The 21,652-nt window shown below is 35.6% G+C and overlaps 1 protein-coding gene across 1 annotated transcript in view; it reads right to left on the bottom strand.

Annotated features, from left to right (window-relative positions):
- The window catches only part of SI (sucrase-isomaltase), a 114,747-nt gene that overhangs the window by 12,384 nt on the left and 80,711 nt on the right, over positions 1 to 21,652 (bottom strand). Inside the window, exons 37-44 of the mRNA XM_069576813.1 lie at positions 18,578 to 18,711; positions 16,602 to 16,636; positions 15,821 to 15,937; positions 12,691 to 12,839; positions 9,567 to 9,651; positions 9,426 to 9,482; positions 8,719 to 8,843; positions 1,819 to 1,907 (exon numbers count right to left, since the gene is read on the bottom strand). Of these exons, the coding sequence (XP_069432914.1) occupies positions 1,819 to 1,907; positions 8,719 to 8,843; positions 9,426 to 9,482; positions 9,567 to 9,651; positions 12,691 to 12,839; positions 15,821 to 15,937; positions 16,602 to 16,636; positions 18,578 to 18,711 (791 nt within the window). The remainder of the gene's footprint in view (positions 1 to 1,818; positions 1,908 to 8,718; positions 8,844 to 9,425; positions 9,483 to 9,566; positions 9,652 to 12,690; positions 12,840 to 15,820; positions 15,938 to 16,601; positions 16,637 to 18,577; positions 18,712 to 21,652) is intronic.

Genomic DNA, 21,652 nt, shown 5'->3' with positions numbered 1-21,652 from the left:
CAGACTGAGAAGCCTGAGGAGGTGGTAAAAAAACTGCTCTATGAAATCATTCTGAGATTTGGTCTGCCCAGATCGTTACAAAGTGACAATGGGACACCATTTTCTTCTAAGGTCATCCAAGGTATCTAAAGCATTAGGCGTTACTTCTTATGTCCATTGTGCCTGGAGGCCTCGGTCTTCAGGAAAAGTAGGAAGAGCCAAACAATTATTAAAACCAGCAATTAAAAAGATAACTCAGGTGACCTCCCTGGGATGGAAGGAGGCTTTACCAATAGCTCTCCTTCACATCCATATTGCTTCTAAGGAACAGGTTGGTCTTAGTCCTTATGAGATGCTATATGAGAGACCATTTGTTTATGTCAATGACCTCTTCCTAGATCCAGAGGCTCAGATCCTCCAGCCTCATACCATGGCCACTGGGCATTCCAACAAGATATGCACTTGTGGGGTGTCAACTAGGACCCAAAAGATTCTAAAGAACCACCACTATATGCTCTAGGGACTCAAGTCCTAATTACAGTCTGGAAAGATGAGTCTCCAAAGGCTCAACTCCAGCCCACAGGGACGGGCCCCTTCCCTGTAATACTTTATACCCCTACAACAGTCAAGTTAATAGGATACGACTCCTGGATTCACTACTCACAAGTCAAGCCATGGAAGAAAACTGAAGAGGACAATCAATATACCTGTGAGCCCCTGGGAGATCTCAGATACCTATTCAGGACTACAAATGAGTGCCATTCTAATGAACAGCCAAAAATTAAGTTTCTGGGGATAAAATTTCTCAGGATAGCTCTAAAAAGCCAACACAGCTTGGCAAGAGTTGTACTCCAAAATAGACAAGAGATAGATCTCCTGATCCCTGAACAAGGAGGGACTTGAACCATCTTGGATGAGATATGTTTTTTCTGGGTAAATACCTCCAGCTAAAGTTTAAGGAAGTCTCACAGTCCTCAAGAAAAACAAAACATTCAGATCCTACAGGAGCTCAAAGAATGAGCTGGAGAGTTCTCAGTGTGGCTATAATCTCTCTTTGTGGATCCTTCTTCTGGCAATGGAGGATTTGGAGCTAGCTAATGCCCCTACTAATCCCTATTATCACAATATTGATGCTGCTTATGATTGCTCCACGTATTATCAATTGTGTAAAACATTTTTTGTCTCTGCCCAGGTCAATAAGCTACAACATGCAGTGCCAGTTCAACAAGGATATATAAAACTACACCCGACCATGGGAAATATCACTCACCCTTAGATGGACACCACTATAAGGACTCTGAGGCTTGAGATTAGCAAGAGGGGGAGGCCCAATATCCCTCACTATCCCAGTTTAGCAGGAAGTAGCCAGAAAGACCTCGATGGAGGCCTCTATTCCTAAAGAATTGCACCTCCCATCTCTTGAGGGGGGAATTTTAGGCAGTTAGAATAGGAAAAAAGGAGTCCAAAAAATAGCAGTGGCTAAAAGACAAAGAAAAAGCCTGCAAAAATAGAATGAAGAACAGTCTGAGGACCAGAGTAAGAACCTCAGGTGAAGCAAACAGCCCTCCTGGCTAGCCCAATTTACACAGGGCAGGTTCAGGGGGAGGAGGAAAAATATATAAAAAGAGGAGTTTCTGGATTCTTTTCTCTTCTGTTCACTTCTTTTGGATCGGCCCACCCTCACGCTTCAAGGATGTTTTTTCCTTTGCTTGCCAAATGAAACTGAGCTGTATCACCAAACTGTAACACTGGTCTGTCCATTGCTTCAAATTTTTGCTGTGGCGAGACAGAACTGAGGAAATTACACACTCCCCTGACACTCCTAAATGGAACACTTACCAATAGTCTCTCCATCATCCCAAAACAGAGATCCTTGTGCCATCTGATTATCATCTGCAGCAACAATGAGCTTCATGTAATTCTGCCGGCTGTAAAAAGAATATAATTTTATGAACGTTTAAAGAGTATCGAGTGTTTTATTGTATGTGTCCAAAGAACACAAATAAGGATATCAATTAAGGAGAATACAAATTGTTTTAGGAAAAGAAAATAAAAGGATTTTCCTGGCTTCCCTGCTGATTCAGATAGTGAAGAATCTGCCTGTAATGCAGAAGATCTAGGTTTAATCCCTGGCCTGGAAAGATCCTCTGAAAAAGGGAATGGCTACCTACTCCAATATCCTTGCCAGAAGCATTCCATGGAGAGAGGAGTCTGGTGGGATATAGTCCATGGAATCACAGAGAGTCAGACACAACTGAGTGACTAACAAGAATGGAAAGTATATAAACCACAAAATCCTTCATATTTAATAGAAAATATCATGCATATCTTTGATATCAAGGATTCACCTACTATAGAAAATCAGAAGTGACCTCATTTATAATTAAAACCATGTTAAGGTTATTTATTTATTTACACTTTCTATGATAATTCTATGATTGGCCATTAAACATAAAGCTATTTCAGTATCATGTTTTAATCCTTATGACATAAATTATCCTCATATTTCCATAAATAAATAACTTAATTATCATTGACAGCCATTAATAAGAATGTGAAGAGTAGCTAGTAGAAAATTGCACATCCTGTCTTTGGACTGAGCAATACTTACCATCTTCTGCCTATAATATGCTTATTTCTGAATTAAATATCTGCTTCCATTCTCAGTATACTAATCACTTGGTTTGACAGCCTTATACTGCCATGGAAGGATTAATTATGCTTAGCTATCTGCCTTTTCTGATCACAAATGTTAAAGGCTGTACTGCTATGGAAGTCTCCTAAAATATCTAGAGTTCAAATCTCCATAGCAAGTTTATATTTTTCAAGTAAAGATTTTAGCATGTCTTAGCAAGTATGTATGTATGTATTTCAGTTCACAGTCACTGAATTAAAAGATAAGTAGATCTTATTAGCAACATGAATATCTGGTTTAACATAATTTCCCAACATACTTAAAATGAGATTAAGAGAAGCTTCACAACTTTCATTCTACCCTGTATAGAATGAAAGTTCAGTTTACCCTTGAACAACATACATCCAAGTAACCACAGTTCCTCTGCACCCACAGATTCAGCCAATCATGGACTGAGTCGTACTGTACTATTTACTATTGAAAAATATCCACATATAAGCGGACTCATGTAATTCAAACCCATGTTGTTCAAAGGTTAACTGTATACCTAAATATCTTATTTACTTTACCTATCTACACACACACGCACACACACGCGCACACACACACACACACACACAGAATGGCCTCTCTAGTCCTCTTTGATAACATAAGGATTCTTCAAGGCACAATTTATAACTGGTCTCCTTCATGAGACTCTTACTTCTCAGGTGCAATCATTTTTCTCCTCTTTAATGATATCAATATAAAGTATTGGAGGAGTACTGGAGCAGGGCATGGCAACCCACTCCAGTATTCTTGCCTGAGAATCCCCATGGACAGAGGAGCCTAGCCAGCTACAATTCATGAGGTTGCAAAGAGTCAGACATAACTGAGCGACTATCCACAGCACAAGATAAGGTGTTGACAGAGATGGATCTGGATGGCGTTGCTGTTGCTGCTGCTAAGTAGCTTCAGTCGTGTAAGACTCTGTGCGACCCCATAGACAGTAGCCCACCAGGCTCCCCTGTCCCTGGGATTCTCCAGGCAAGAACACTGGAGTGGATTGCCATTTCCTTCTCCAATGCATGAAAGTGAGAAGTGAAAGTGAAGTTGTTCAGTCGTGTCTGACTCTTAGCGACCCCATGAACTGCAGCCTTCCAGGCTCCTCATAACCTATTCATGCCAGCTGGGGCTGTCAGCACATGGATCACCATGAGAGGAGGTACAGCAGGAGATGAGAAGAGAAACAGAACTGAGTTCTCTAGAATCTGAATATCTAAGCCAGGAGTTTAACAGTGGAAATAGATTCTGTGATTGGTATCAGAAATTCATTTTACATCAGTCATAGGAGACAGAATGGACCCACAACCCCTGGTAGATATGACACATCGTTGAACAAGAGGGAGATGTCACATAAGCAGTCTTAGAAGATGTTCAGTTATAAATGGTAATGGATAGAAAATCTGAACTACCTTTTATTGTAAAATGGGACAAGATTGATAAAAACAGGACTGGTTCTTCTATGGACAACAGAGGACTTAGCAGTTTGAAAGAGTAGTGATATTGTCAATAGATATCTACTTTTATAAACTAAATTTCATAAACTAAATTGTTTTTTTAGTATTAGTATAATAGCTTTAAAATTATTACTATTTTTTAAATTTTTATTTTTTAAAAAATTTTAAAATCTTTAATTTTTACATGCGTTCCCAAACATGAACCCCCCTCCCACCTCCCTCCCCATAACATCTCCCTGGGTCATCCCCATGCACCAGCCCCAAGCATGCTGTATCCTGCGTCAGACATAGACTGGCGATTCAATTCTTACATGATAGTATACATGTTAGAATGCCATTCTCCCAAATCATCCCACCCTCTCCCTCTCCCTCTGAGTCCAAAAGTCCGTTATACACATCTGTGTCTTTTTTCCTGTCTTGCATACAGGGTTGTCATTGCCATCTTTCTAAATTCCATATATATGTGTTAGTATACTGTATTGGTGTTTTTCTTTCTGGCTTACTTCACTCTGTATAATCGGCTCCAGTTTCATCCATCTCATCAGAACTGATTCAAATGAATTCCTTTTTTACAGCTGAGTAATACTCCATTGTGTATATGTACCACTGCTTTCTTATCCATTCATCTGCTGATGGACATCTAGGTTGTTTCCATGTCCTGGCTATTATAAACAGTGCTGCGATGAACATTGGGGTACACGTGTCTCTTTCTATTCTGGTTTCCTCGGTGTGTATGCCTAGCAGTGGGATTGCTGGGTCATAAGGTAGTTCTATTTGCAATTTTTTAAGGAATCTCCACACTGTTCTCCATAGTGGCTGTACTAGTTTGCATTCCCACCAACAGTGTAGGAGGGTTCCCTTTTCTCCACACCCTCTCCAGCATTTATTGCTTGCAGATTTTTGGATCGCAGACATTCTGACTGGTGTGAAGTGGTACCTCATTGTGGTCTTGATTTGCATTTCTCTAATAATGAGTGATGTTGAGCATCTTTTCATGTGTTTGTTAGCCATCAGTATGTCTTCTTTGGAGAAATGTCTATTTAGTTCTTTGGCCCATTTTTTGACTGGGTTGTTTATTTTTCTGGAATTGAGCTGCATAAGTTGCTTGTATATTTTTGAGATTAGTTGTTTGTCAGTTGCTTCATTTGCTATTATTTTCTCCCATTCAGAAGGCTGTCTTTTCACCTTGCTTATATTTTCCTTTGTTGTGCAGAAGCTTTTAATTTTAATTAGATCCCATTTGTTTATTTTTGCTTTTATTTCCAGAATTCTGGGAGGTGGATCATAGAGGATCCTGCTGTGATTTATGTCGGAGAGTGTTTTGCCTATGTTCTCCTCTAGGAGTTTTATAGTTTCTGATCTTACATTTAGATCTTTAATCCATTTTGAGTTTATTTTTGTGTGTGGTGTTAGAAAGTGATCTAGTTGTGTCATAGTACTGATGGAGGAAGAAAAGGGGGTCTGGAAAAGACAGAAGGAAAGAGAAGTCTTCTGAGCATTGTTTGCTTAAAGTTCATAGAAAAGTTCATTTTAAAAATATACTTTGGAAAAGAAGAAGTAAAACTCTCACTGTTTGCAGATGACATGATCCTCTACATAGAAAACCCTAAAGACTCCACCAGAAAATTACTAGAGCTAATCAATGAATATAGTAGAGTTGCAGGATATAAAATCAACACACAAAAATCCCTTGCATTCCTATACACTAATAATGAGAAAGTAGAAAAGGAAATTAAGGAAACAATTCCATTCACCATTGCAACGAAAAGAATAAAATACTTAGGATTTATCTACCTAAAGAAACTAAAGACCTATATATAGAAAACTATAAAACACTGATGAACGAAAGCAAAGAGGACACTAATAGATGGAGAAATATACTATGTTCATGGATTGGAAGAATCAATATAGTGAAAATGAGGATTCTAACCAAAGCAATCTACAGATTCAATGCAATCGCTATCAAGCTAACAGCGGTATTTTTCACAGAACTAGAACAAATAATTTCAAAATTTGTATGGAAATACAAAAAACCTCGAATAGCCAAAGCAGTCTTGAGAAAGAAGGATGGAACTGGAGGAATCAACTTGCCTGACTTCAGGCTCTACTACAAAGCCACAGTCATCAAGACAGTATGGTACTGGCACAAAGACAGAAATATAGATCAATGGAACAAAATAGAAAGCCCAGAGATAAATCCACACACTTATGGACACCTTATCTTTGACAAAGGAGGCAAGAATATATAATGGAGTAAAGACAATCTCTTTAACAAGTGGTGCTGGGAAAACTGGTCAACCACTTGCAAAAGAATGAAACTAGATTACTTTCTAACACCACACACAAAAATAAACTCAAAATGGATTAAAGATCTAAACGTAAGACCAGAAACTATAAAACTCCTAGAGGAGAACATAGGCAAAACACTCTCCAACATAAATCACAGCAGGATCTTTATGATCCACCTCCCAATATACTGGAAATAAAAGCAAAAATAAACAAATGGGATCTAATTAAAATTAAAAGCTTCTGCACAACAAAGGAAACTATAAGCAAGGTGAAAAGACAACATTCTGAATCGGAGAAAATAATAGCAAATGAAGCAACTGACAACTAATCTCAAAAATATACAAGCAACTTATGCAGCTCAATTCCAGAAAAGTAAACGACCCAGTCAAAAAATGGGCCAAAGAACTAAATAGACATTTCTCCAAAGAAGACATACAGATGGCTAACAAACACATGAAAAATGCTCAATATCACTCATTATCAGAGAAATGCAAATCAAGACCACAATGAGGTACCACTTCACACCAGTCAGAATGGCTGTGATCCAAAAGTCTACAAGCAATAAATGCTGGAGAGGGTGTGGAAAAAAGGGAACCCTCTTACACTGTTGGTGGGAATGCAAACTAGAACAGCCACTTTGGAGAACAGTGTGGAGATTCCTTAAAAAATTGCAAATAGATCTGCTTTATGACCCAGCAATCCCACTCCTGGGCATATACACCGAGGAAACCAGAATTGAAAGAGACACGTGTACCCCAATGTTCATCGCAGCACTGTTTATAACAGCCGGGACATGGAAACAACCTAGATGTCCATCAGCAGTTGAATGGATAAGAAAGCAGTGGTACATATACACAATGGAGTATTACTCAGCCATTAAAAAGAATGCATTTGAATCAGTTTTAATGTGATGCATGAAACTGGAGCTGATTATACAAAGTGAAGTAAGCCAGAAAGAAAAACACCAATACAGTATACTAACAGATATATAAGGAATTCAGAAAGAAGGTAATGATAACCCTGTATGTGAGACAGCAAAAGAGACACAGATGTATAGAACAGACTTTTGGACTCTGTGGGAGAGGGAGAGGGTGAGACGATTTGCGAGAATGGCACTGAAACATGTTTACTATCATGTAAGAAATGAATCATCAGTCTATGGTCAATGCAGGATACAGGGTGCTTGGGGCTGGTGCATGAGGATGATCCAGAGAGACAATATGGGGTGGGAGGTGGGAGGGGGATTCAGGATTGGGAACTCATGTACACCCGTGGTGGATTCATGTCAATGTATGACAAAACAAATACAGTATTGTAAAGTAAAATAAAGCAAAAATAAAAACTAAAAAATAAAATAAAATAAAAAATAAAAATATACTTTAATGAATAAAATAATACTTCTTTCCACATATCAGACTCAGAAAAAATAATGAGTCTTAGGTGAGGCAGCCATTTAAAATACAAAAGCTTTGCATGTTATCAATACCTTTGCATGTTTATACAGAAGACATTAAATTTCAGTTGTTGTTTTGGTCTGTGAAACATTTCTATCATGTTGGAAATCAATTTTCCATGAGTCAAATTTCTACATTATTTAAGCACTGACAATTTTTCTCCCTTCAAAGCAAATAATGGATAATTTACTCAAAGTCTACTATAAAAGGTTGAGTTTCCCAAAACTTGGCATTCCTTCATTGTGACATAAACCTCCTGCGTGGACAGTATCCACCTGGGTCACTTGATGTCACTCACCCACATGGGACTTGGGGGTCAAGTGACACTGAAGTAAACATGAAGCTCATATTTCTTGCTATGCCATGAGTAAGACCTTTGTCTCAGACACCGTAGTCATGAAACTGTGGCAGGCTAACCTGTAAGCTTGGAAGTAGGACAAAATCTAAGAACTTTCCTGGTTCTTGACAATTCTAGCATTATGTATCTGAAAATCTAATCTGAGTTCTATAAACACTTTGTTTTTGTTGCTGTTATCAGTTGCTAAATCGTGTCCAGCTCTTTACAACCGTAGCTGACAGGTTCCTCTGTCCTCCACTATCTGCCTGGTGTTGCTCAATTTCATGTCCATTTAGTTGGTGATACTCTCTAATCATTTTATCCTCTGCTGCCCCCTTCTCCATTTGTCTTCAATCTTCCCCAGCATCAGGGTCTTTTCTAATAAGTAAGGTCTTCGCATGCAGGGCCAAAATGGGGCTTCAGCAACAGTCCTTCCAATGAATATTCAGGCTCGATTTCCTTTAGAATTAACTGGTTTGATCGACTTGAAGTTCAAGGGACTCTCAAGACTTATACTTCACTTACCTGTAAAATGTGTTGTTAGCAGGCTCTTGACATGGTAGGATGTAACCACCACGGACATGTAGGTTGATTTCATATAAAGGAGCTGCAAACGTATGAAATGTTTCTCTGACACCAATATCTTTGCCCTGGAAATGAGACAGTTGCAAGAAAGAACAAAAGCAATTAGAGAATCATCAGCAACACTGGTACTTGAGGGGGCACATTTATAGAATCAAATAATATAATTTTTAATTTAAAAATAATAAAACCACACACATTTATTCAGGAAGTTATGTTGGTTAAATGATAAACCAGTTTATTCCTTAGGTTATTTATAGCTTTGAAATTAACTTACCACTATTTTTTGTAGTATGCACATGCAAAAAATACATGGGTGTTTGATGGGTCACAAAAGTTATTCCTGACTTGTCACATATATTATTCTTGGAAGGAATGCATTACTTTTAGCAATCTTCTTGCATACTTAATAAAAGGTAATGACCTTTTAATGCACAATGTACAATTTTCACATTTATTTAGTAAAATAAATCCATGACTATATAACAATCTATGGCACAATAAATTAACTCTCTCACTGTTTGTTAATTAGTAAGAAACATCTTATTCTTTTTAAGTGGAAAGGAAAACAAGTATGTCATTAATAAAAATGCTATAATCAATTTGTTATTTCTATTTTGTCAATCCCCCCAAATTTCTTAATTACTTACTGTATGGTAATCAAACCACCGAGCATTAGGGACATAGCCTTCTACAGTGTCAACATACTGGAATTTAAAAATATATAGTCATTAAAAACATATAAACCAAAGAATATTCTTTTGTGAACAAAAATATTAAATGGGACTTACAGGTTCCAATACAGGGGTAACCATAAATGCTGGACCCCACAGAAACTGTTTGAATATATCCCAGGTTGGCTTTTCATTTAAAAACCTGGACAAAATATATACAAAGTTAAATCAAATAAATTTATCTCTTTGAAATACAATAAAATAATTATTGAAAACATATTTTGAAGCATGGACTTTTGTGGATAGAAATGCAAATCAAACTATAAAAGATCAAAAACAATTCCATCATTTGGAATTCAATATGTGAAAGTCACTCAGTCATGTCCAACTCTTTGTGACCCAATGGTCTATACAGTCCATGGAATTCTCCAGGCCAGAATACTGGAGTATGTAGCTGTTCCCTTCTCCAGGGGATCTTCCCAACTCAGGGATTGAACCCAGGTCTCTGGCATTGCAGGCAGATTCTTTACAAGCTGAGCCACCAGGGAAGCCCCAAAATTCAATACACAGTGGTACAATATTTTATGAGTAAATCTAGAGCATGACTAAACCTTCTGACAAAATGCAGAGTTACAATGGACATGTAAGACCGACTGAGTGAGAAATCTCCTTTGAAGTGAACTTAAGTTCAGTTCAGTCAGTTCAGTTCAATCGCTCAGTTATGTTCAACTCTGCGACCCCATGAATCACAGCACACCAGGCCTCCCTGTCCATCACCAATACATAGGTTCAAATATTAACTTTGCCAAATAGAAGATCAAAAAACAGGAAGCAAAGATACAAACACTCTGGAAGAAAAGTGGGAGACTATGAAAGTGCTGCACTCAATATGCCAGCAAATTTGGAAAACTGAGCAGTGGCCACAGGACTGGAAAAGGTCAATTTTCATTCTAATCCCAAAGAAAGGCAATGTCAAAGAAAGTTCAAACAACCACACAATTGCACTCATCTCAACACTAGTAATGTCATGCTTAAAATTCTCCAAGCCAGGCTTCAGCAATATGTGAACTGTGAACTTCCAGATGTTCAAGCCGGTTTTAGAAAAGGCAGAGGAACCAGAGGTCAAATTGCCAACATCCACTGGATCATCAAAAAAGCAAGAAAGTTACAGAAAAACATCTATTTCTGCTTTATTGACTATGCCAGAGCCTTGGACTGTGTGGATCACAATACTGTGGAAAATTCTGAAAGAGATGGCACTACAAGACCACCTGACATAACTCTTGAGAAACCTGTATGCAGGTTAGGAAGCAACAGTTAGAACTGTATATGGAACAACAGACTGGTTGTTCCAGTCCAAATAGGAAAAGGAGTACGTCAAGGCTGTATATTTTCACCCTGCTTTTTTAACCTCTATGCAGAGTACATCGTGAAAACCCTGGGATGGGGGAAGCACAAGCTGGAATCAATATTGCCGGGAGAAACATCAATAACCTCAGATATGCAGATGACACCACCATTATGGCAGAAAGTGAAAAGGAACTAAAAAGCCTCTTGATGAAAGTGAAAGATGAGAGTGAAAAAGTTGGCCTAAAGCTCAATATTCAGAAAACGAAGATCACGGCATCTGGTCCCATCACTTCATGGGAAATAGATGGGGAAACAGTGGAAACAGTGTCAGACTTTATTTTTCTGGGCTCCAAAATCACTGCAGATGGTGACTGCAGGAAGAAATTAAAAGACGCTTACTTTTTGGAAGGAAAGTTATGACCAACCTAGATAGCATATTGAAAAGCAGAGACATTACTTTGCCAACAAAGGTCCATCTAGTCAAGGCTATGGTTTTTCCAATGGCCATGTATGTATGTGAGAGTTGGACTGTGAAGAAAGAAAGACTGTGAATGCCAAAGAATAGATGCTTTTGAACTGTGGTGTTGGAGAAGACTCTTGAGAGTCCCTTGGACTGCAAGGAGATCCAACCAGTCAATCCTAAAGGAGATCCGTCCTGCTCATTGGAAGGACTGATGCTAAAGCTGAAACTCTAGTACTTTGGCCACCTCATGGAAGAGTTGACTCATTGGAAAAGACTCTGATGCTGGGAGGGATTGGGGACAGGAGGAGAAGGTGAGGACAGAGGATGAAATAGCTGGATGACATCACTGATTCAATGGACATGAATCTGAGTGAACTCCAGGAGTTGGTGATGTACAGGGAGACCTGGCCTGCTGCGAATCATGGGGTCGCCAAGATTAGGTCATGACTGTGTGACTTAATTGACCTGAACTGCTTAATTTAAGTAAATATTCTCTGTGTATTTTTTTTTACTGGTTTATGAATAGTGAAATCTAACAAATGACCGCATTCAATTATTCTGATAATATAGGTCACACAGGAAGTTAAGTATATCATGATTATTTCAATTTTTTTTGGTTTGTATACATGTTTGTTTTTTATTTTGTGTAACATCCATAAGAAATGTATTTGCACTAAAAACAGAACATGTTAACATTTTTGCAACTATATTCATAGAATTGAATTTCAAGATTTGGTCATGTATCAGTTTGAGATTTAAAGAGTAAATCCAAAACAATTTTCTACAAAGAATGGGAGAGTTAGGATGGTCTTCCTCAGTCAGGCATTTGTATGTGGTACATTAACTGAATTGCAGTAAACTTCAGTTAAACAAATCATAATATAGAGATAATATTACTTACTTGCAAGAATTCTCAAAAATACACACTGTAATAAGGTCTATAAGTAATCTAAAACAATACTTGGTATGTAGTAGTTATTTCTAAAAATTATTGCTTTTTAAAAACTGGTTAATGTACTTCATTTTTAATGGCATATATTAGACTGCTTTTTAGCAGATTTCCTCATGTAAATGCTTATTAATCCAAAATGTACACTAAAACAACAACAAAAAATGTTTTAGTTTAAAATATTTTATATTGAAGTGAAAGTAGATTGGAAATGAAAGTCAAGGTCGCTCAGTCATGCTGACTCTTTGTGATCCCATGGACTACACACTCCATGGAATTCCCCAGTCCAGAATACTGAAGTCGATAGCCATTCCCTCGTCCAGGGGATCTTCCCAACCCAGGGATTAAATCCAGTCTCCCACATTGCAGGCGGATTCTTTACCAGCTGAGTCACCAGGGAAAGCCCATTTTATATTGATAATTGAATAAAACAAAGAATAGCTAATTTCTTTGTGGTAGGAAAATTAATGTGAACTTACTCATGCAAAAGGGGTCGGATAACAGTGCCACCATGAGCATGAATTTCATGCATCTGTGTATAGAAGTAGGGCAATAAAGTGTATCTAATATTTAGAATGTCCCTTGACATTGTAGAAAAAGTTTTATTCCAGGAAGCAGGATCTTGTCTCTGAAACAAAGCAAAATGAAATATAAGCTCTTGTCCTTGGTTAAATCATAGTTTTCAAATACATATTTGAAGGATAAAAACTATGGAATACTTTAAATCACCATCATATGCTACATACGTTCTTCACAAAATTCTTCTGGAGTAATATTTCTATCTCATATGATGGAAAGACAGAGCATAATATTAACACTCTAATAAGAAAGTACAAATTAAGCTCATACATGATTTCATGTAGGCGAACCTACTTAAAGAGCAGTTCATATTTGAATAGGTGACAAATACCCTTGTCAACTGTGGTGATACTCACTATAGGATGAAAAGTCTAGGGGAGAAACAGAATGCTATACAAAAGTGGATTGAAATAAAGAGACATGCAAAGTCCATCACAGTAACCCTGCACACTGTGATCTCATGAGAAATGAATAAACTATGGTACTGAAGAAATAATAGTATAGGAAGAGGAGAGGATCAAATTAATATTGCATAACAAAAAAGAACATGCCCACCAAATCTGCTCTGGAATCACTCTCCAGGTAAAAAGCCTAAAATTGATCCTGGAAAGTTAAAAACTTCTAAATAATGTTATTGTGGGCTTCCCTCATGGCTCAGTGGTAAAGAATCTGCCTGCCAATGCAGAAGACTCAAGAGAGGCTGGTTCAATCCCTGGGTCAGGAGGATCCCCTGGAGGAGGAAATGGCAACCCGCTTGAGTATTCTCAAGGGAAATTGCCTGGTGGGCTATAGTCCATGGGGTTGCACAACCCATGCATGCACTCAAACAATGTTATCGCACTTACTGGTTAAAAAATAATAGGGAAATTGATTACTATCTTACATTCTACTTTATATCAAGGGAACAAATAAGACTGCCACATGACTCCAGGGGACAACACTTTCAGTGTTTTTTGTGATTATCAACAGGAACAGAGTTTTTAAGAGTGGTATCCTATCTATGAAGATTTCAATTTTCCTAGATTCCAGTAGTAAAAACGTTTGAATGGTGACCAATTGTTAAATTGGTACGTGTAGAATTAGAATAGGTAAAACCTTGAAAGTACAATGATCCAATAACTACTAAGCTCTGTCTTCTCCTACTGTTACCAGTTTCCAAGTCAAGTTAGAAGAGGTAAAGACCATATCTGTTGCATACTGACTTTGTTGACATTATTTCAGTTTTTACATGCTGAAAATAAGCATTTAATCCTAAACCATACATTCCTAAATTCAATTATACTACCTCCTAAACGTGAGACTTCTGTTCTTCACATTTCATTCAGAAATACTTCATCAGTCTTTCCCTCTCCAATTTCATAGCCTTCAAAACTCCAGCCACATTCCCACTTTGTGGTCTTTCACTTGTTCCCCTGTCTTGAAATTCATCCCCATATGTTTAAATTTGTTTGTTTCCCCAACTCAAGTCTCTGCTCTAATGCTAATGTCACTTTATCCAAGAAGACTTCCCTGAGCATCCCCTCTAAAACAGAACCCAAATAACTCTTTATAATTTTAGCTTACCCAAGTTTTCCCTCATATAACTTATTTGGACTGCTGTTCTATATACATATTATATATATGTTATATATACATATTATATACATATATACATACATACAATATGTATACATACAATATATACATATTATATTATGTGTATATATATATACACATAATTGTCTATTATCTCTATCCTTTGGATATATATTATATAAATCATATAGAGTGCAGGGACTTTGTAAATTATTAAATAATAGATTTTCAATGAATTCCTCTTGAATGAAAGAAAAATTAAAGAATTATTAAAGAATCCCTGTTTAGGATTTTATTCATTCAAGCCTCAATCTCCTAATAATACAGCTTTCTGAATTGCATTATTGACAAAATGTTCTCCTGTTAAAATATTCCTATCTTATCAACTTCTTTATTGCCCAACTTATTACAAATTATTACAAAGAATTACAAATTCTCCCAAAATGTGGCCCCATACTGCCTTTAACCTTGTATATATTTTCATTTTGTAATACAAATTTTTCCTTCTATTCTGACTGAAATTTCCTAGAGGTGACATGAAGAATTCACAACACATGATGAATTCTGCCATTCAGTTATTATGGCTAAACTGCATCCTTAAAAGACCAGCTCCATCTACAATTCTTCAATGAGGTGCATTTTGATAATTTATCTTTTTTTCTATAATTTTTCACTGAAAATGAATATCACAAAATATAACACTTAGTTAAATACTGTCTTCAATTGTTTATACTTTTCTATGAGCTGTGTGCTGTCACTTCAATCGTGCCCAGCTCTTTGCAACCCTATGGAACATATAGCCCTCCAGGTTCCTCTGTCCATGGGATTCTTCAGGCAATAATACTGGAGTGGGTTGCCATCCTCCTCCAGGGGATCTTCCAGCCCAAGGACTGAACCTATGTTTCCTATGTCTCCTGAACTGGCAGGCAAGTTCTTTACCACTAACGCCACCAACCACCTCACTCAAAAAGTTCTTCCAGTTTAGTAAAGTATATATAAGGTATATAGTGCCACCACATATAAATTTGTTCTCATGATTCCCTTTTCCTTTTATTTCTTCTCAATTCATCTTTAAAATGTTTGCTGTTTAAATTTGCCTGTTTCACACATTGATACTAGTATTTTAAGTGACTCTTTCTAATTATTTAGTTTGAAGACAATTTTTTTTTCATTGTTCTGTCCAGGTTTGTAAGGATTTCCAGAAGCAGTTTTTGCCCTGGCTTCTCCAAAATTATATAGACCAGCAGTACATATGCCAGCCAACCAAGTCTTAAACCCCAAAGTATAAAGATAACCCAAATCAGGAAATTCTTAAACTGATGGACTCAGATGCCCTCAGTAAATGTAGAGATTCAAAACATTCATCTGGAAATCAGCCAGGAAGGGTGAATTCTAGTCAGAGATGCTTAAGGTTAGTGGGACAAAAGAATGAGAGTAAATGCAGTAATTACATACTCTAGTAAATGCACTGTTGTGATTTCTTGCATATGGATAAAATGCTCCAAGTTGCATCCAGCGGGCACAGAGCTGATATTCTGAATTGTTGAAGAAACCACAGATATCTGCTCCAGTCTAAAATACAGTGATTTATTATTCTTAGTACTTATTTTTTTATTATTAAATTTTTTATTTATTTTTTTTTAATTTTAAAATCTTTAATTCTTACATGCGTTCCCAAACATGAACCCCCCTCCCACCTCCCTCCCCACAACATCTCTCTGGGTCATCGCCATGCACCAGCCCCAAGCATGCTGCACCCTACGTCAGACATGGACTGGCGATTCAATTCTTACATGATAGTATGCATGTTAGAATTCCCATTCTCCCAAATCATCCCACCCTCTCCCTCTCCCTCTGAGTTCAAAAGTCCGTTATACACATCTGTGTCTTTTTTCCTGTCTTGCATACAGGGTCGTCATTGCCATCTTCCTAAATTCCATATATATGTGTTAGTATACTGTATTGGTGTTTTTCTTTCTGGCTTACTTCACTCTGTATAATCGGCTCCAGTTAATAACTCACACATAATGAGTATTTTCTATGAGCTAATCACTTCTATAAAATTTTTTACATGTATGAAATTTAATTCTCATAATGATGTTATAATTATGCTCATTTAAAAGAAATAAAAAAGTTAATAAGAAAAAAAATAAAATACAGTGATATTTAATGAACGTTAATAGTACTTTTTTTAATATTCACAAGTGATGAAGATAAGAGGAATAGAGCTACTTACATATGACATTCCAAAGAGACTAAATTCCATCATACCTAAAAATTATAAAAGAAAATTGCAGAAATCAATATTTTGATATTTGCTTTTTTCTTTTTTTTAATTTTTATTTTTACTTTATTTTACTTTACAATACTGTATTGGTTTTGCCATACATCAACATGAATCCACCACGGGTGTACATGAGTTCCCAAACATGAAACACCCCTCCCACCTCCCACCCCATATCATCTCTCTGGATCATCCCCATGCACCAGCCCCAAGCATCCTGTATCCAGCATCAAACATAGACTGGTGATTCGTTTCTTACATGATAGTATACATGTTTCAATGCCATTCTCCCAAATCATCCCACCCTCTCCCTCTCCCTCTGAGTCCAAAAGTCCGCTCTACACATCTGTGTCTCTTTTGCTGTCTCATATATAGGGTCATCGTTACCATCTTTCTAAATTCCATATATATGTGTTAGTATACTGTATTGGTGTTTTTCTTTCTGGTTTACTTCACTCTGTATAATCGGCTCCAGTTTCATCCGTCTCATCAGAACTGATTCAAATGTATTCTTTTTAATGGCTGAGTAATACTCCATTGTGTATATGTACCACAGCTTTCTTATCCATTCATCTGCTGATGGACATCTAGGTTGTTTCCATGTCTTGGCTATTATAAACAGTGCTGCGATGAACATTGGGGTACACATGTCTCATTCAATTCTGGTTTCCTCGGTGTGTATGCCCAGTAGTGGGATTGCTGGGTCATAAGGCAGTTCTATTTCCAGTTTTTTAAGGAATCTCCACACTGTTCTCCAAAGTGGCTGTACTAGTTTGCATTCCCACCAACAGTGTAAGAGGGTTCCCTTTTCTCCACACCCTCTCCAGCATTTATTGCTTGCAGACTTTTGGATCGCAGCCATTCTGACTGGTGTGAAGTGGTATCTCATTGTGGTCTTCATTTGCATTTCTCTAACAATGAGTGATGTTGAGCATCTATTCATGTGTTTGTTAGCCATTTGTATGTCTTCTTTGGAGAAATGTCTAGTTCTTTGGCCCATTTTTTGACTGGGTCATTTATTTTTCTGGAATTGAGCTGCATAAGTTGCTTGTATATTTTCTATTTATTTTTTCTAATACTGACCTCTAATTCAATAAAACAGCTTTTCCGATTATTAATACACTTTTTATTTTTTCTTCCTATAAAATGTACGTATTTTTTTTTACTTTATAGTATTAATGACATTTATAAAAATAAGACTCCTTGACTCTTTCAAGATGACACATTTAGATCACAAAGCTGTTATGAACAAATTATAGTATAAGAACGTGTTAATGGCTTCCTTGGTTTTATTATTAAAATAAAAGGCTGTTTCTGTAATTATCTAGCCATAGATCTTATCATTTGAAACAAACTGAGTTATCCTTATTAGATAAAATCCCCTGAGGAGTGATCATTTTCATGAAATAGAATGTATGTGAATTTCCAGCTCTTCTTTTAAACGAATATTTCTAAACATTGATTAAGTGTTTTCCTTGAATCCTAATATAAATATAAATAATTTTTAAGTCTATATCTGAAACTGAAAAATAATCCCTTTAACAAAATAATATTTTATTTACTCTATCCAAATATAGTCAGAAAACTTTCAAAATTTGTTTGAGATGTTTCATACTTTAGCATCTACAAGATATTCTTATTCCCTAGACTCTAGAATTTCTATCCATTTCTTTTCTTAGTTCTATATGCTATCTTTCTCAGTTTCTGCCCTTTCACAAAAGGAAACTGAGACCAAAAGGGACAAAATGATTTTCTCAAAATAAGCTAAATCCTGCTCTCTGGCCCATTGCTTTTTCATTATGTTATTTGTCAGAGAACATGGTGCCAAAAGCATATTAAAAGGACTTATAAAGTATATGAACTAGCAACAGTGAATAGCTAATACAAACTTCAAAAGAATAATGAGAAAGATGGTGACTCTCACATACCAATGATAGATTTTTCCAAATTGTCCCATGTTGCATAGTTGTCTCCAAACCAGTGTCCTGACCATCGTCCAGCAGAAGGATATGTGGAACGAGAAATAATAATTCCTCTTTTGCCAGTTGCCTTTTGCAATGCACTAATATAGATGGAGAGGAACTATGAGTTCTTATAATATATGAGATATTTTCTTCATATATTTCTACATAGGACCACTTCCTTAAACAAAAAAGTATTTTATTTATGTTGTCTATGCTGTCTCTTGCTATAGCTAGCCTTTACAAGTGAGTCTTCTCTCATTATACTATAAAATCCTCACAGACATGGAAAACATCTTTTTCCCTTCCAACACATAGCAGAGCAACATGCCTAAGTGGCCCTTTTGCTATTTGACCAGTGAATATAAGCCAACTATTGATATTATCGACTCAACTAATTATATTGTGAGGTTTTGAATGAACTCATTTCATCCTACTTAAATATGTTCTCTTAATAAAGTTTAGGCCCTATTAATGCTTCAACTCTTCTTATTTATAACTTGTCAACAATTAATCTCCATATCACTCTGCAGAGAATCTTGGCTATAATACTCCCTGTTTTAGCGGGTAGTTTAAAGACAGAAAGGCTTCTCTAGGTCTTAGAAATTAAAAAAAAATAAAAATAGTTATTCTATTTTAAAGATAGAATCTGTCCAAAGACAGATCTCAAGAGAATGGTTTTTAAAATTGGATCATATATTTTTCTTTTCCTCTCTTTTCAGCCTTTGAAGAACAAGTTTATTGACTTTATTATTTATTTAAAACATATGCTAGTGTTAAGAATAATGCAATATGTTATCAGTATCTGTCTATTATAAATGTACCAAAAATTAAAAAATTCACTATTGTATTAGCTTTAAAAATAATTGTTTTTATTTTATTATTCAAAATAAATTGTATATGAATAGGGACTATAGAACCATATTGGAAAAATATTTCAAATTCTTAATTAGGCAGATTTGTAACCTATAGGCATGTTATCAACTCTATGTAATCATTTCCTTGTTAAAGATGGATAACAGTGTTTGTACTGATTTTTTTATACATAAAACTTCTTCAATGAGACCTTGAGACTCTGAAGTTTAAGGAATGCCTTATTCTTCTTTGTACTCCTTATACCTAATATAGTGCTTGGCATATAATTAATTTTTGAATTAACGAATATCTCAAACTTATAGGAAACTGAGAATTATTGAAACTGAAATAATGAAACTAAAAATGGTACAGTCTGAATAACTTGAATGAAAATATTATGCTTTTCATTCTTTCAGTTTTTTCCAATGTTAAAAAGTCTTACTGTCCATCATTTGTTTAAATGTAGTTTATTTATAGCATCCTTTTACATTTGCAAGATCTTTAAATCTATAATGATTATCTCTATAATATCTGAGAGTTCAACAATTTTATTCTCATATAACTGAAAAAATTAAATAGTAAGAAAGTATTTAAAAGATATAAAAAGTCTATGGCTATGCATAAATTGAGTTATTTAACTCAATATTTAAAACTTATTAATCTTTTAATTTAAACAACAAATATGATTAAAGTTTTACTGAAAGATTTTATGTATAAGAATAAAATTAACATTAAATGGATGTTCTTTGGAAAACTGTACCAATATCTTCCTCATAATGCTATTTAAGAACCGAAAATGGATTTTTAAATCCCCAAACAACTTATAACATATCATATAACAACATATCAACTATCTAGAGATTTACCTAATTTTTCCCTGAGTTTATTTATACAATTTTAATAGCTGTGGTAAGATAAAACTGGTTCATTTAGATGTACTAAACATTGCACAGTGTGTCAGGAACCATGCTAAATTCTGTAATGTGCTCCAGAAATTCAATTTATTGTCCTCTTTGAAAAAAGATTTTTTTTTTCATTTCCCTTAAAGTACAATTTTTTCTCAAGTTATATAAGTTTTGCTAACGGGTTCACCAGTCACTTCTCAATATTTCTGTTATTCTTAATATCTATAGTATTATGGTAAAGTAAGGTTAAGGAAGGGTAATTGTGCCCCATAGTATGTTTCAGTAGGGTCAACTGAAGAAGCATTTGTCTCAATAAAAAAGCATTACTCTTAAGAAATACATCTACTAGTTTTTCTGAATGCCCTTGCATTGGGATTTCGTGAACAAATCTATAGTCTATCATTCATGTAATAATATCTTAGATAATTCACTGATTCTAGGTTGAAAATTGATTTTGGTCCTGGAAATAAGATGTGTGTTTCACTAAATGAGGAAATATTACCCATACCCTTTACTGCAAAATGCTTTTCATTCTTTTATCAACTTTAGTCATCTACTAGAGTACTGGTTTTCAATCCCAGATGCTCATTACAACCACCTAGGTAATTTAAAAAAATTCAGATTCTTAGGCTGCAATTCAGATTAATTAAAATCAGAATTTATATAGTACAAAAATTTCTAATTTTGTACTATATTTAAAATAGATGACCAACAAAGGCCTACTGTATAGAACAGGGAACTCTACTTAATATTCTATATTAACCTAAATGGTAAAATAATTTGAAAAGGAATATATATACATATATATATGTATATATATACAAAAGTACATATACGTATATATATATATGTATAACTGAATCACTTTGCCATATGCTTACAAATAACACAACATTGTTAATAAACTACACTCCAATATAAAATAAAATTTAAAAAATATCCAGTGGATTATAATCTGTAGTTAAGATGATCTAGAGTTGCACTGTGTAGTATGGTGACCATAAGCCACATGGTATTGTTTAATTTAAATCTATGAAAATTAAATAAAATTTAAAACTCTTTTTATGAGTTACACTAGCCAGATTGTTCAACAATCATATATGGCTGGTAGCTACCATATTGAACTATCCAGAATTATAAAACATTTCTATCATTGCAGAAAAATCTGTTGCACAATGTTAATAAAGACTTTTATTTAAAGAATAGACTATGTTCCATCATTATTAGCCTCATATAAGAATTTGTTTCATAGAGCTACTAGTGGGCTTCCCAGATGTTGTGG

The sequence above is a fragment of the Ovis canadensis genome, chromosome 1, assembly GCF_042477335.2.
Source record: "Ovis canadensis isolate MfBH-ARS-UI-01 breed Bighorn chromosome 1, ARS-UI_OviCan_v2, whole genome shotgun sequence".
NCBI classification, from domain to species: Eukaryota; Metazoa; Chordata; class Mammalia; order Artiodactyla; family Bovidae; genus Ovis; species Ovis canadensis.
The sequence above is the reverse complement of the archived record's forward strand: the minus strand, read 5'-3'. Positions and strand labels throughout refer to the sequence as shown.